The 13682-nt window shown below is 39.6% G+C and overlaps 1 protein-coding gene and 1 long non-coding RNA gene across 4 annotated transcripts; one reads left to right on the top strand and one right to left on the bottom strand.

The window, feature by feature from the left end:
• Window positions 1-544: 544 nt before the first annotated feature.
• Window positions 545-10100, bottom strand: LOC114567236 (uncharacterized). Of its 3 annotated transcripts, XR_003694136.1 has the most exons (11): window positions 9794-10100; window positions 8858-8922; window positions 8572-8750; window positions 8320-8507; window positions 8126-8213; window positions 5549-5633; window positions 5163-5263; window positions 4877-5015; window positions 4245-4427; window positions 3068-3140; window positions 545-2942 (listed from the first exon to the last, which is right to left on the bottom strand). It is a non-coding gene; the product is annotated as an uncharacterized LOC114567236 (long non-coding RNA). The 3 variants fall into 3 exon arrangements; XR_003694135.1 differs by having other exon boundaries at window positions 8320-8750; XR_003694137.1 differs by lacking the exon at window positions 9794-10100 and adding an exon at window positions 9127-9329 and having other exon boundaries at window positions 8320-8750.
• On the top strand, window positions 4397-11504 carry LOC114567235 (unconventional myosin-XVI-like). Its single transcript, XM_028596225.1, has 6 exons — window positions 4397-4611; window positions 4892-5031; window positions 5183-5254; window positions 5540-6416; window positions 10317-10383; window positions 11129-11504. Exons 1-4 carry the CDS (start codon window positions 4538-4540, stop codon window positions 5650-5652), a joined length of 399 nt encoding a protein of 132 aa, XP_028452026.1. The 5' UTR covers window positions 4397-4537; the 3' UTR covers window positions 5653-6416; window positions 10317-10383; window positions 11129-11504.
• Window positions 11505-13682: the final 2178 nt, after the last annotated feature.

Below are 13682 nucleotides of genomic sequence, written 5' to 3'. Positions count from 1 at the left end.
CCGACAACCTTTTCTTCGAAAAGGTAACGTTACAATCCGAAATTAATTTACAGAGCCGGCATCCTATAACTTTTATAACCGATCATCACACTTATAAAAACGCTACTTTGACAGTCACTACATAACGTTAGCTAGCTAGCTAGCTACGTATTTCGTCACAATCTTTTTTTTTTTTCATTACTAGCTAGCTAACAAACGTCTAATGGCGGCTAAGGTTAACCTAGATAAAATGGTAACGTAAATAAAATATGGCGTAATTAGACTTGCTAGCCAACCGCTAGTAACGTAGCTAGCTAAGTGACGTTAAGAGCTCGACCTCCGGTCAATTTAAAATTCAATCGGCATTATGTAAATACATTTTGGGACGCGTTTGAAACGCTAGCTAGCTAGCTTAATCTGAATGCTAATGGTTATCTTTTAGCTAGCTAGCTAAAGGACACCCGTTTGCATTCAACTTCAAATCTCTGTGTGTGTGTGTGTGTATAAAATGTATATATATATATATATATGCATTTTAAACAAGATAATTTATCTTCAGAATAAATTATGTGTCTGACGTCACTTTAACCATTGCCTGTTTGCTTTACTTTTGACAGCTGGGAACGTTACCTGATTGTCACCCTTTCACAAAATCCAGGTTGAGGTCTTCAAAACTGTCATAAGTTTTTCAAATAAAATGATTTACACTAAGATACGAAAACAATACTTAGAATGTATAGCTAGTGGACATGGTAACACTTAAATAGATTGTTGTAATAATTGTTTTTGTGTACAGTAGTGGAAATAATGCACAAAAATATCAAATGCTTATCTTATATCTCTGAGCCTTGGCTTCGAAGTATACAAGAAATAAAAACATGCATTTAATATGTGTATAATATATTATTAATAATGCATAATTGCTAATGGGTAATTAAAAATAAGAGTTTAGCTAGTTAGTATGTATATATACACACAACTTTATACAATATGACTCTGACATCATGCAAAAAAAAACATCTCAGAGTTCAATCAACTTTTAAGAGGCAGATAAGATGTTGTAACTGATGATGTCCCATTTCCAGATCATCCAGGTGAAGCAGTGCAGCTGACGAGACCCCAAGACAACTCTTGTTGGTGACACAGAAAATGTGTTACTTTTTTAGAGTGTATACATTTACCTTTTGCGTAAGTGGGTAAGTATAGTAAGTTAACAGGTATTTACAAATGTACATTGCAATAACTACAAATTAATAAAAAAAATTGTTTAGCTAATTAGTAGTTTAGTTAGTATTATTAGTTGAAACACAGTAGAATATCCACAAGTATGGCTAGCAATACACAGTCGTACTGGACACTGAGACGGAGGTCTAGAGCAAGGGTTGAAGCGCAGTTAAGTCAAGTTGCTGAGGGGAATTGTGTGACAGACCTTTGTGACGCTGAGGAGGCATATGAAGAAGCGAGCGACTTTTATGACATGGAGTGCCAAACACCTGGCGATGAGATGGAAGAGTTCTTTGATGCATATGAAACTGACACAGAACCAGACACAGAAGAAGGTACTTTGCAGGAAAATTTGGCTGCATGGGCAGCATAACATCACTCACAATGCACTGAATTCATTGCTTCGAACACTTGGACAGCACCATCCACTGTTACCAAGTGACGCCAGAACACTGCTTGGTACACTCCGGTCCAGCAACATTCTTGTCCAGGAGAAAGCTGGTGGCCAGTACCACCATTTTGGTATCCTGGAGTCACTTTCAGTGGTGTTAAAGAAACACAAGTGCCAGTTAGAGGACAGTTCTCTTAATCATTTGTCTCTTCAGGTTAACATTGATGGGCTGCCGCTATCCACACAGTTCTGGCCCATTCTTGGTGTTATTCATAATCTTCCACAACATGACCCTGTTGTAATTGGTCTTTTCTGTGGTGCAAAAAAACCTAACAATCTTGATGAGTTCATGGAGGATTTTGTTGCAGAGATCAATGAACTTGAGAAAGGTTTTGAGTTTGATGGGATCACACTCACGTTCAAGCTGGCAGCAATGGTGTGGGATGCTCCTGCCCGGGCTTTTGTGAAACGTGTCAAAGGTCACTCAGGATATCACGGGTGTGAGAAGTGCACAGAGGATGGTCTGTATGTGGAAAACCGGGTCACTTTTCCAAGGACAGACATGCCTATTAGGACAAATCAAGACTTCTGTGACAGAAAAGATGAGTACCATCACCTAGGGTCTTCCCCTCTTGAAAACACGTCACTTGGGATGGTTTCTGGTTTTCCCCTTGACTACATGCATCTTGTTTGCCTGGGTGTCATGCGCCGCCTTCTTCTCCTGTGGATCAAGGGTCCCCTTATGTGTAGGCTGCCTGCATTTCTAGTAAACAAACTCTCACAGAGGCTTGTGGAAGCTCGTCATATGGTTCCCATTGAGTTTGACCGCAGACCTAAGACAGTGACAGAGATTGATCGATGGAAGGCAACAGAGTTTAGACAGTTTTTACTGTATACTGGTCCAGTGATTCTGAAAGACATTGTAAGCTCTGCTGTATACCACAACTTTCTGTTGCTTTTCGTTGGTATCCACATTTTGTCCAGCAAAGCCCTGGTTGATGACTACTTGGACTATGCAAATTATGTACTTATTCTCTCTGTCAAGCACTTTGGAGAGCTTTACCAAGGTGCCAAGTATCTTTCCTACAATGTGCACAATCTTGTGCATCTGGCACAGGATGTCAGAAATCACGGTGTTCTGGACAGATTTAGTGCTTTCAGGTATGAAAATGCATTATACAAGATCAAAAAACTTGTTAGGAAGCCCACATGTCCATTAGCTCAAATCGTGAAGAGACCTTCTGAGGGGCCGAAATGATGTTCACATGAGGAAGTCTTTGGGCTCAGAAAGCCACACACTGCAGGTCCCCTTCCGCCATTGTTTCCGAGTGCCACACAGTAAAGGGAGCTGAAGACGAAGACATTCACCATTAAACTTGATATGGCCAACAGTCACATTTTTTTAAATGGTCGTTTTGCAAGGGTCAAAAACACACTTTCAGTTGGGAGTGAGGTGCATATTGCATATAGTACCTTTATGCATCAGGATTCTTTCTTTGAGTACCCGTTTTCCTCCACCACATTTGGCATCCACTTGTTAGATGGCCTATCGAGCACAGTCAGATATTGTAAGTCAGACCTGATAGAACAGAAAGCATTCCTTGTTCCGCATGGGCGGAAATTTGTTGCCATCCCTCTGTTACACAAAGATTAAATGCTCTTCACATGCAGCTCCAGCCTAAAAATCATTCAGTTGTCCTATGCCATGAAAACAGTGACTGTATTTCTCCTCCTAACTGAACTGTAACGTTGTGAAAGCTGCTGTCTTTGTTGGATGGTATTCACCTGTTCTATATTACCAATGTGAACCAGTTTGAAACGGTCTCCCCTTTTGCAGTGACATTGTATGATTTCTCACTTGCTTTAAAGTCAGCCATAAAAATCCCTTTCACATGAGTGGTATTGTTAAGCTGAATTGATTGACTTGCTTCTCTGGCCCCTATAGTTTGATTGTAGTTTGGACTTCAGCTATTAAAACTTTTGGCTCAGTCACAATATTACACACATCCTAAGACAGTAAGCACATTGCCTCACTTCCGATGTTCGTGTATTGTGTTACGGACGCTAGTTTGCTGCTATTGTCTAATTTAGCGGCCATTTGCCTGGTTTTACATTTAAACAAACCTTGCTTTGCTTACAGCCTGCATCAACGGGGCATAAGCATAAGCATTTGTTTAATTTAGCGTCTATTTGCCTGGATTGCGTTTAAACTAGCTAGGCCTACACTTGCTTTGCTTAGAGCCTGCATCAACGGGGCATAGGCATTTGTTTAATTTAGCGGCTATTTGCCTCAATTGCATTCAAAATACAACAGTTATACTCAAGCACTTCTAGCTATCTTCCCTTACAACGACTGCCTCGCTGTTCTCACGATTGTTAAAACGCTGTTAGCTACTTTTTTGCTGCCTCTGTTCTGTGTGATTTTTCAAAATCATTCTTGTTATCCTCACATGCATAAAACTGTTCATAGTTTAGTTGTGCTTGCACCGGTTGTCTAAACACGTCCTTATCATTTTATACAAGATAAATATAATACTGAAATATGTAAATAAATATATAGAATTATATACAATATTGTTTTTTGGGCTTTTCTCTTTTTTGTGGCAGTGGATTATTTTTTTGTCATTCATTCAAATTATAGAAAATGTACCTCATTGTTGAATTTTTCGGAGCGTAAAGAGACGGCTCCCATTGCCAAGAACTGGATGGAGGATGGCCAAGCCTGGTGGCCTCCCTTCACCGACAGGGCAAGGCTTCTGAGAAGCGTGAGGAAAATGCAGCCTCCACAGCCAGACAAAGGCTGGGTCCGGCACCATGTCAGTCCTATTTTAAACTGGTAATGCATATTAGACAGATAAGTATAGGCCTATCAAAAATAACATTTGCCCTTAATGACAGGATAGGAAATAAGCTTTTTTCACCTCAGATTGTTTTAACAATATTATGGAGAAGTGGAAGAGGTCTTGTGAGACATCGGACCTAAATTCTGACACAGAACCCTCAAAGAGACAATCAAAGTACGTTTGGCATTATTAGAAAAACTTAAAAGGAACACGCCGACTTACTGGGACTTTAGCTTATTCACCGTAACCCCCAGAGTTAGACAAGTTGATACATACCTTTCTCATTTCCGTGTGTGTTGTAACTGTCTGACGGCCCCCTCCGGTAGCACAAATCCTGGAGGTAACTTGCTCCATCTAACAAGGGTTACGGTGAATAAGCTAAAGTACCAATAAGTCGGCGTGTTCCTTTAAACATTGTGTATTATCTTGCTATGCTTACTCATTTTTGTTGCAGGAAAAACCCTCTGTACTCTTCGTCCAAAGACATGTCGGACACAGCGCCTCCTCCACCTAAACCCAAAATCAAGAAGGCTGCAAGGGCTCAGCCACCAGCACCAACTTCACCACCACCACCAGTCCTTTGGGAGAAAACAGGTAACAGTGAAAAAAAGTTGGATAGTCATTTTTTGCAGGTGTAGAGTATTACATACAGAAAACTTACTATCCAGCGTACTATCGTACTATCCAGCTTTTAATGTTTAGGAGTTACAATAAAGTATACTAACCAAAGCTTTCTTTTTTTTAGCAATGGCTCAGCTTGGAGCAGGCCAGGACAGGCCAAATGAGGCGGACCACAATCCTCCACCAATGCCCTGTGGTAAGCTGTCTGAAACAGTATCAATAGAAAAGCTTAATTTAATAGTAGCAAGTATTTGTAGTATGTTTAGCCTCTACCACCAGAAATAAGTGCACTGTACAATGAACAAACAAATTATTAGGCAAACAACTCCACGATAAAGTCATCATCATCATTTGGCATCCACAGACTGATTTGTGTGACCACAGTTGCAACACAGCTCCAATTTAAAACACTGAGCAGTGCAGTTGAACCTTCTGTGTGACTAATGAGTTACCTTGACATATCATCTTGGCTACATTACAGATGACTTACCTGCTGTCCTAAATGTTGCCATGGCTCCATGGAGCAATTGGACAGATGAGGCTGCCCACCTCCTGCCCATGCCCAGTGGTAAGCTCTGTGAAAACAACCATTAGACTTCAAAGCTTTGGAATAAAATAAAAAATGTCTTAGCAAAATGATTCAAGTTGTCAAACAATGGACTTTTTCACCTTTGCGCTCTCCCCTTGAAAATAAGGTGAAAGCTCAACATGGCAGGGGATGAATTTCCACCCTATTGCTCCAAGTAATTCCAGAATTTATTTTATGCTCACAATAATAACAATGGCAATATTGAGTTAATTTATTTACAGCTCTACGTGAAAGCTCAAATAACATTATAGTAAATTATGGTCTTAAAAACAGTAATTTAACTGTCAGTAAATGCAAACCCCACCCCCCACCTCCCAAGCTCTTCAGTCGTCAAGCGACACCAGGCGCATATCATCTGGCCGCCTTGTGCCCGCCCAATGCACTCGTAAGCTGTTAAACCATACAACAAATATTAAAAATAATTGTGTATGCTGTATTGTGAACCACTATGGACAACTTCGCCCACCTGGACGGGCAGCTGGCAGATGCTGGGAGGAGGCAGAGAATGGTATAATATTAAATTAGGCAGCAACACTCGATTTATGCTCACATTTCTCTATTTTCTAAGATCTAGTCCCACTCAGAATTGTGCCTAATTTATGTGTTTACAGATTTCCAAGTTGTCACTGGCTGGGGGGCAAACAGTGCAAAAAATCTGTTGCCGTATATGCACCAAGGTTTGCCCCCCAGCTAGCAGCACAGCTTAACTGGTGCGGCAGAAAAGGGAAAACAGGGATACATGGGACAAGCATATGTGCCTTAGTGACCGGTAAGTAAATTAATAACTTTTAATACACTACTAAAAGTTTGAGTTTGCTTAGGTGCATAAACAGTTAAATAGAAATAAAATGGTAGAATATGTTCTGTTCCTCTCAATATTGAAATGTCATGCTATTATAATTATTATTATTATATTATAATCTCTTAAATTAAATTAAATGGCATAAACAAACTTGAGAAGTCACGTTCTATGAAATATAAATCAATTCACAACAAAGAAATCAATAGCTATAGAGTTTAAAGAGCTAGCTCGGGTAATAACTTTAGCATATTAAAAATGGACAGACATAAATACATTGTCTCATTTGGCTCTCTGTGAAGGCGGTCGCATTTTCTCCCTCTCCTCCCGTAGCCTACCCTGCTTTGCTTTGATCAACTGGTCTCTCAGCGCAATTGACACCATCTTCTCGACGAGAAGCTCGGGTTTGGGGGAACCTGACTGCCCTGCCGGAACATTCGCAGCTGGCTACACGATGGACGCATGGGAGAGGTGGCAGGTTGTGTGTCTGGCGGTTCTTTCCGTGGAGGACATTGAAGATATCTACCTATTCGGAACCATAATAACAGGTCTTTTGCTGATTGGCTCAGGCACTACCCTGGTTTATCGAGAAATTAAGAAGAAGACGGGAACCGAGCAAAATACCAGGCTGCCCGTCATGGTTGAAGCTGTGGGCAGAGCTGTCAGAACTCAAATTGTGACTTTGACCACCATGAGCCACAAATTGGATAATATGATCACCACGGGCCAAAAATTGGATACCATCTTGGAGAGACTGTCAGCTCTGGATAGGCTGGACAACATCTTGTGGAAACTCACGGTTTTGGCAAGAAAATTTGATCGATACGGAGACCAGAGGGGACATTTCAGAGAAGTCGAGAGTGACTAACTGAGGCTCCTGGCCCTAAGACAAAACAAATTCCAATCTTATCTTTTTCGGCTCCCTGAACCAGCGCTGGCCTTGGCCGAGGCCGGTGTTGAATAATCACCTCCCCTGGAGCACTAATCACCTCCCTGTTGAAGATGGGTCCTGTTTCAAATTAATTACTGAATTCTCCAGGCGTAGCTTGACTTCAGGCCTTCAACTCTTACATATATACAGATATGCAATATATGAGGCGGGCGGGTCTGTGACCAGCGCCTTTGTTTGGCTGCGGACAAGATGTCTGCTTGCCTGGATCCAGATTACCGCTGGATCACTATTGCACCGGACCAACAGTATTTGACCCAGCAAGATGGGTTATTTTTAATGAGTTAAATATTCTACCCAAATGCTGGGTCAAATTAATTACAATTCTCGTAACAATTTTGTTATATAAAAAAATAACCCATATGCCAGATTAATTCTAACACATTACAGTACAATTTAAGAAAATAAAAATAAAACTGTTAAACTACAAACCTAGAACAGAATACATGCTAGATGTATGCATATATTATTTAATAAACACTTAAACAATACAAAAACAAAACATAATGGAATCTTTGAAAAAAAATTATTATATCAACAATATAGTGGAACTGGTGCAGTTCATATCACTCAGGTAGGAAAACATTCAGAGCAAAACAACAATTACGAATGAACTGGCTGAACATTCAACAGGTCTATAGTGAACAAATTCAAATTCCTATTAAAAAGCTGCTATTAAGAGCCATTAGCTCTACTTGCAAGCAAGTATTCTACTTTGAATAAACTTTACCATTTTAGACTCCCCTCCTGGCATTTCACGTGACCAAGTTTCAAACAACTTTGATGCAGCATCCCCATGCAGGACAAGCCTGTGCAATCTATAAAATGGAAAACACATTTTTAAAACCAATTCAATGTGGCACGCTAATAAAACATTATAAACAATGCATCCTTATATGTAAGATCATATTTCCCTATACCTACCATGCCTTTGGTCATTAGGTGAGGGAACTCTTCGAGGATCTGATCGATGGTCCAATTGTTGTCCCTAATCCACTTGGCCCTGTAGACTGCTGTGTTCCGCATGTAGTTCTCTATCTGGCTGAGGGGCTGAGAATTATTTCTCAACCATTCTTTAAGCTGTGACCCACGTTCGTCTGATATGGTACATTCTGTAAAAAAGAACAAGAAAGTTGTCATTCGCTTCATCAAATAATTTTTCAGTTTAATAATTACCTGGTATGAGAGCCCTTGCTAGAGCGCCATCATCTGGCGTTTGTGGTGGTGTCTGTGCCGTGCCCTGCGACCTGCTGGTTGATCTCAGCCACTTCCTGACGTTCCGCAGCCTTTCCTCCAGGAATCCAGTGGCCGGCTCTATTCATCTATTGGAGTCACTTTGACATATTACATGGAAGCTATTGAAAAAAAGAGGAAATTATATTTCATAAGAATTCATGTCTGAAAAGGGCTTTAGTAGCAATGCAGACTTGATATGCTGTGGATGGGAAAACGTATTTCTTACCTTTTAAATCTTTCGACAAGGTCTGGCACTCTGTCAAAGTGTTAATGACAAAGCTATCCATTGATCTGAAACAAACACAAAAAGAACTTAAGCAAAGATACAATTGCTATTGTATTAACTATTCAGATATCACCATGTAAAAGCAATGCAGACTAACAGCAGAATGTAATCCAATGTGAAGATAACAGCCATTTTATTTAGCATCACAATCCTCCCTCTCTACCTATACAATTCATATGACAAATTGCATGCATGTGAATTGTTTTTACCTTTTTACAAGAATATTTGTGGCTGCTCAAAGCATAGCCTTCAGGGCACGAGTGTCAGTACAACAGTACAGCAGTGGTTCCCAAACTTTTTATTATATATTTCTTAACCCTTAACTCAAGTGGCCCTTGTCGTTCGCCAGGCCGCCATTTTAAATAAGCATTTGTTCTTATCTATTGTGGGTCACCACATTACTTAAATAAATGCACATAAATGCATTTAGTCAGACATATCAGGTTATCTCACTGTTTTTTCATACTTTAATCAGTCATACACTGTTATGCCTTCACATTTCACATTAAAAGCTTCAGGAAAAACAAGCGCGTTCATTTATAGCCAGTTAAAATAATATAGCTAGCAAAGCAACTAACTGACAGCCTGTTGGCTAGTAAACTATCTAGCTAGCTGGCAAATTAGCCTGGTGAACTCAATAAACATGACCATATGCCCATGGGCATTATGAACTTGTTTCATTAATTCATTAATATAATTCAGACCAAACGGATAAGCTGTAGGCTATCCATGCTTCCATGATAACGGCTAAATGGCTAACGTTAGCTACCTACGTTGTTAGCCAAACTAACCAATTAGCCTCACAATATAAAGATAGTACTTTAATAGGTAACGCAACACAGACAATGTGAATTAGACATGTAACTAGCTACAAACCTTTTATTATTTATTTGCCTCGTTGGATGACCAGACTGGTTCTCTGCTGTGACAAGCGCTCGGTGTGTGGACTCTGGTGATGATCTGATGACGTTCGAAGCACAAACAACCCAAGTGCTGGGTCAAGCGATGTATGTTGGGTTGATGGATTTTGACTCAACGCATGAGTTGCACAAAATAACCCAACTTCCATATAAATAACCCATAATGGGTAAAACATTTCATAACCCAGCGGTTGGGTAGATGAAATAACCCAGCATTTTTTAGGGTGTAACCTGTACGGATAGTGAATTCAGTGTGTGTGTGTGTGTGTGTGTGTGTGTGTGTGTGTGTGTGTGTGTGTGTGTGTTGCCTGCCAAAATAATAATTATTTTTGATCATTCATTATGATAAGTTATTAGCTGTCAAATGTTGTTGTTGGCGTAATGAGAATGACCACTTGCTTGCTTGACATTTCTGAATGCTTATTGAAAGTGGAAGATAGCAGCTTTGTAATGTTTTTTTTAAAATTATTTTCCTGTAGATGGATGATTATGTTCAAAATAAACTGTTAGAATGGGACCTGGGTGATTTACTCTCTACATTTGAAGGTAGGCACATTTTATGAAAGCTTTGAAGTTTTTAATGGAAGACATATGTACTATGAATAAGAATGGCAAAATACAACTTTTTCATGTTCAATACTGATATTGTAAATGTGAGTATCTGCCGATAATATTTTCTGCTACCACTGCCCCGAAATGTAACAATGTATCCTGTATGCTTGGTTTTGATGCAGCACTTAACAATCCTGCTGGAAATCAACAAACATTCTGAAAATAGCCTAGGCCTGCTGTTACAAATAACTGTCTTCATGATCGCTGATATTTTACTAATAAGATATTTTAGTATAATACTGGTCCGATCAACAAAACATGTCTCTGGACGGCTTACTGTATTTGACCAGTTTCCATGCAGAAAAAAAGAACCTGGGTTAAATTTTCTCTGGACTTAACATTTAATCAATGATCAGGTGCTGCAAATGTAATTAAGTTAGATTGAGTTCAATTAAGTTTCACTGATGTCACAAAGAGTTTTCACCCATAGGGACATACGTGTTAGTTTTTATTCAATATCTCAAAAAGTATAAATTACATGAGAAGACATAGGCCCAGCATTTGCACAAGGACCAACGCATCAATATTTGAACGGAGTTTCTATGTCAAGCGGTTCTAGTCAAATTACGGTCTGGAAGAATAATAATGATGAAAAGAAGAAGCAAGAAGAGAACAATATAATGCATTGCTTTGCATGCACTGTACTAAATTATGATGTTATCTTTCTTGTGTTTTGCAGCTGAGAAGATTGACAAAGGAGCTTTACATGTGCTGGATGCCAGCTGTCTGGCCACACTGATGTAAGAGGCAGATAGCATGCTGCAATGTCAGGGAGTATTTTGCACATTTAAGAGTGGCCCACAATGTGTACGCTTCCTCAAATTACTTCCAGTGTGCCAAGGTTGTGTCAGAATGGATGGCGGAATCCGTTATAGTGCATGGATGTTATGGTTTTGGTGTTTTGCCTTGTATTTTGTTCCATTTCTGTTGTCTTGTTTGTAGATTTCTGTATGTATCCTGTTTTGTATATTTCTGTTGTGTATATTTCTGTTTACTTAGTTCCCTGTTCATTGTGTAGGTTTCTGTTTACTCTGTTTTGACTGTGTTTTGTGTATTGTGTTTTGTGTTTTGATAGTCTGGTTTTCTGCCTTGTCTTGTCTTGTCTAATTTTGCTTCCTGTGTTTTCCCGCCTGTGTGATTGTCTGATGTGCTCCACCTGTTCCCCAGCCCTGGTGTCACCTGTCCCATGTTTGCTCGTTACCTAGTTTATTTAGCCTCTGTGTTTCCTTTGCCTGTTGTCAGATCGTTTGGCATCCTTGCCTGTTAGTTGTGTGTGTTTGCGGCTCTCAGTGTCGGCTCTCCTCAGTTTCTGTACTCCCTGGATCCCCTTTGTTCACAAGTTTCTGTTTTTTTTGTACTTCTCTGGTTTTTTTGGATTCCCTTTCCTTTGTTTTGGAATTGTTTTTTGCCTGCTGCAGCTCACAGGACTAATTGGTTTCTTTTTGTGTTTGACCAATAAATCCTCCACTTCAACCTTCTGCCTGCCTGCCTCTCTCTGCGTATGGGTCCCATTATTCCCTGCCCCCGTAACACATGGACATGCCTTGGAGCACCCATCTCATCTTGGGGCGGTAGATGGCTGCTTTAATGCTTTTTATGTTTTTGATGTACAGTATCCTAACCCTTGTGCGGAAGTGTAGGAGTTTTTGCAGACGATATAGGTATCCCTGGACATGTTAGATCATCAGTACAGATGATGCAAGCACAGTTTGCGGCATAGTGAACTGCAAACTGTGCTCATAACATTATGCACACACACAAAACAAACCACACATGTGAAAACCAAGGGGGTAAGCTTCGGTTCAGAACTCAATCCTCCAATGGTGCCATTTTGATGCTACAAAGCCATCACCTTCCGTTAGCATTCCATTGACTTCCATTCATTTTGACGTCACTTTGACAGCGAAAAACTTTACATCTGAAGCGTTTAAAGACTCTATTTGTCCATTGTTTATTTCTAAATATAAAAGGCTCCATTACCTTGTACCGTTATGGCTCCGTAGCAGACGTTTTTATAAAAATAGGCTAACGAGTGTGTCATAACCAAGTGACTTACTGTCGCATAGTAGAGGAATTACTGTATAGTACAGGAGAAGCTCTCAGGCAGTTTCGACTTACGTTTAATTACTAATGTTAACTAGCATTTTAGTTAGCAATAATTAAAAATAGCCTGTGCCCATGTTATCTCCTTACATATACCTACACTCTCCGTCTCTGTAAGATTGGGAATGATTGAGATTTCTCTTGGAACAGCTACCAGAAGACTTCCAACTTTCAGACAGGTTGCTCACGTCACATCTACGTCTTCAAGCTCAGTTTGAGGCTGCTCAGTAACGATCAGCGCTCAGCAGAAAAGTGCTTCTAATTTCCTTCACTGGTCTCTGTCCTGAGACACGGGATCTGTTGGTACAGTTTATATACTGTCTATGGTGAAAACACTTGTTTGTTTCCAAAAAAAATTTACAAAATCATACACACCTTTTTTGTTTTCTCAAAAAAAGGAAAAAAAAGTGTTTTAAATTTTGTTTTTTTAAATGTTAAAAATAAAAGAAATCACTTACACACGTTTTCCTAAAAAAGAATCATCCCATTGTTTACAGATGATGTGAGCACAGTTTGTGGCTGCACATCCCTGTGCTTGTTAGATTTAGATTAGCCTACAGATGCGCGCACACACACACACACACAGTCACACACACACACACGTTTGTTTTACTATCTTTGTGGGGACCCTCATTGACATAATGCATTCCCTAGCCCCTTACCCTAACCTTAACCCTTACCCTCACCCTAACCATAACCTAATTCTAACCCTAATTACTAGGTGTTTACCTGGTAAATATATGGTAAGTTATAGTTGGTTATTGGTAATTACCACAGGTAACAAGTATGTAAATGCAGAGAAACTACAAACTAATTACTAGGTATTTACCTGGTAAATATATGGTAAGTTATAGTTGGTTATTACCACAGGTTGGTTATTGGTAATTACCACAGGTAACAAGTATGTAAATGCAGAGAAACTACAAACTAATTACTAGGTATTTACCTGGTAAGCATAAGATAAATTATAGTATTTTAGTGTGTAATTACTTGAGGTGATTAGTATGCAATTACAGAGAAACTACCAGGGAAAAAAACACCACTGTTAAATATCAACTCAACAAAGTACTGTGTACTTGTTACCTGTTTAGGTTGGTAATAACTCAGATTTAACTGTGTACTCCCTCAGA

The sequence above is a fragment of the Perca flavescens genome, chromosome 13 (assembly GCF_004354835.1).
Source record: "Perca flavescens isolate YP-PL-M2 chromosome 13, PFLA_1.0, whole genome shotgun sequence".
Taxonomy (NCBI): Eukaryota; Metazoa; Chordata; class Actinopteri; order Perciformes; family Percidae; genus Perca; species Perca flavescens.
This window is presented reverse-complemented; position numbering and strand designations above follow the sequence as displayed.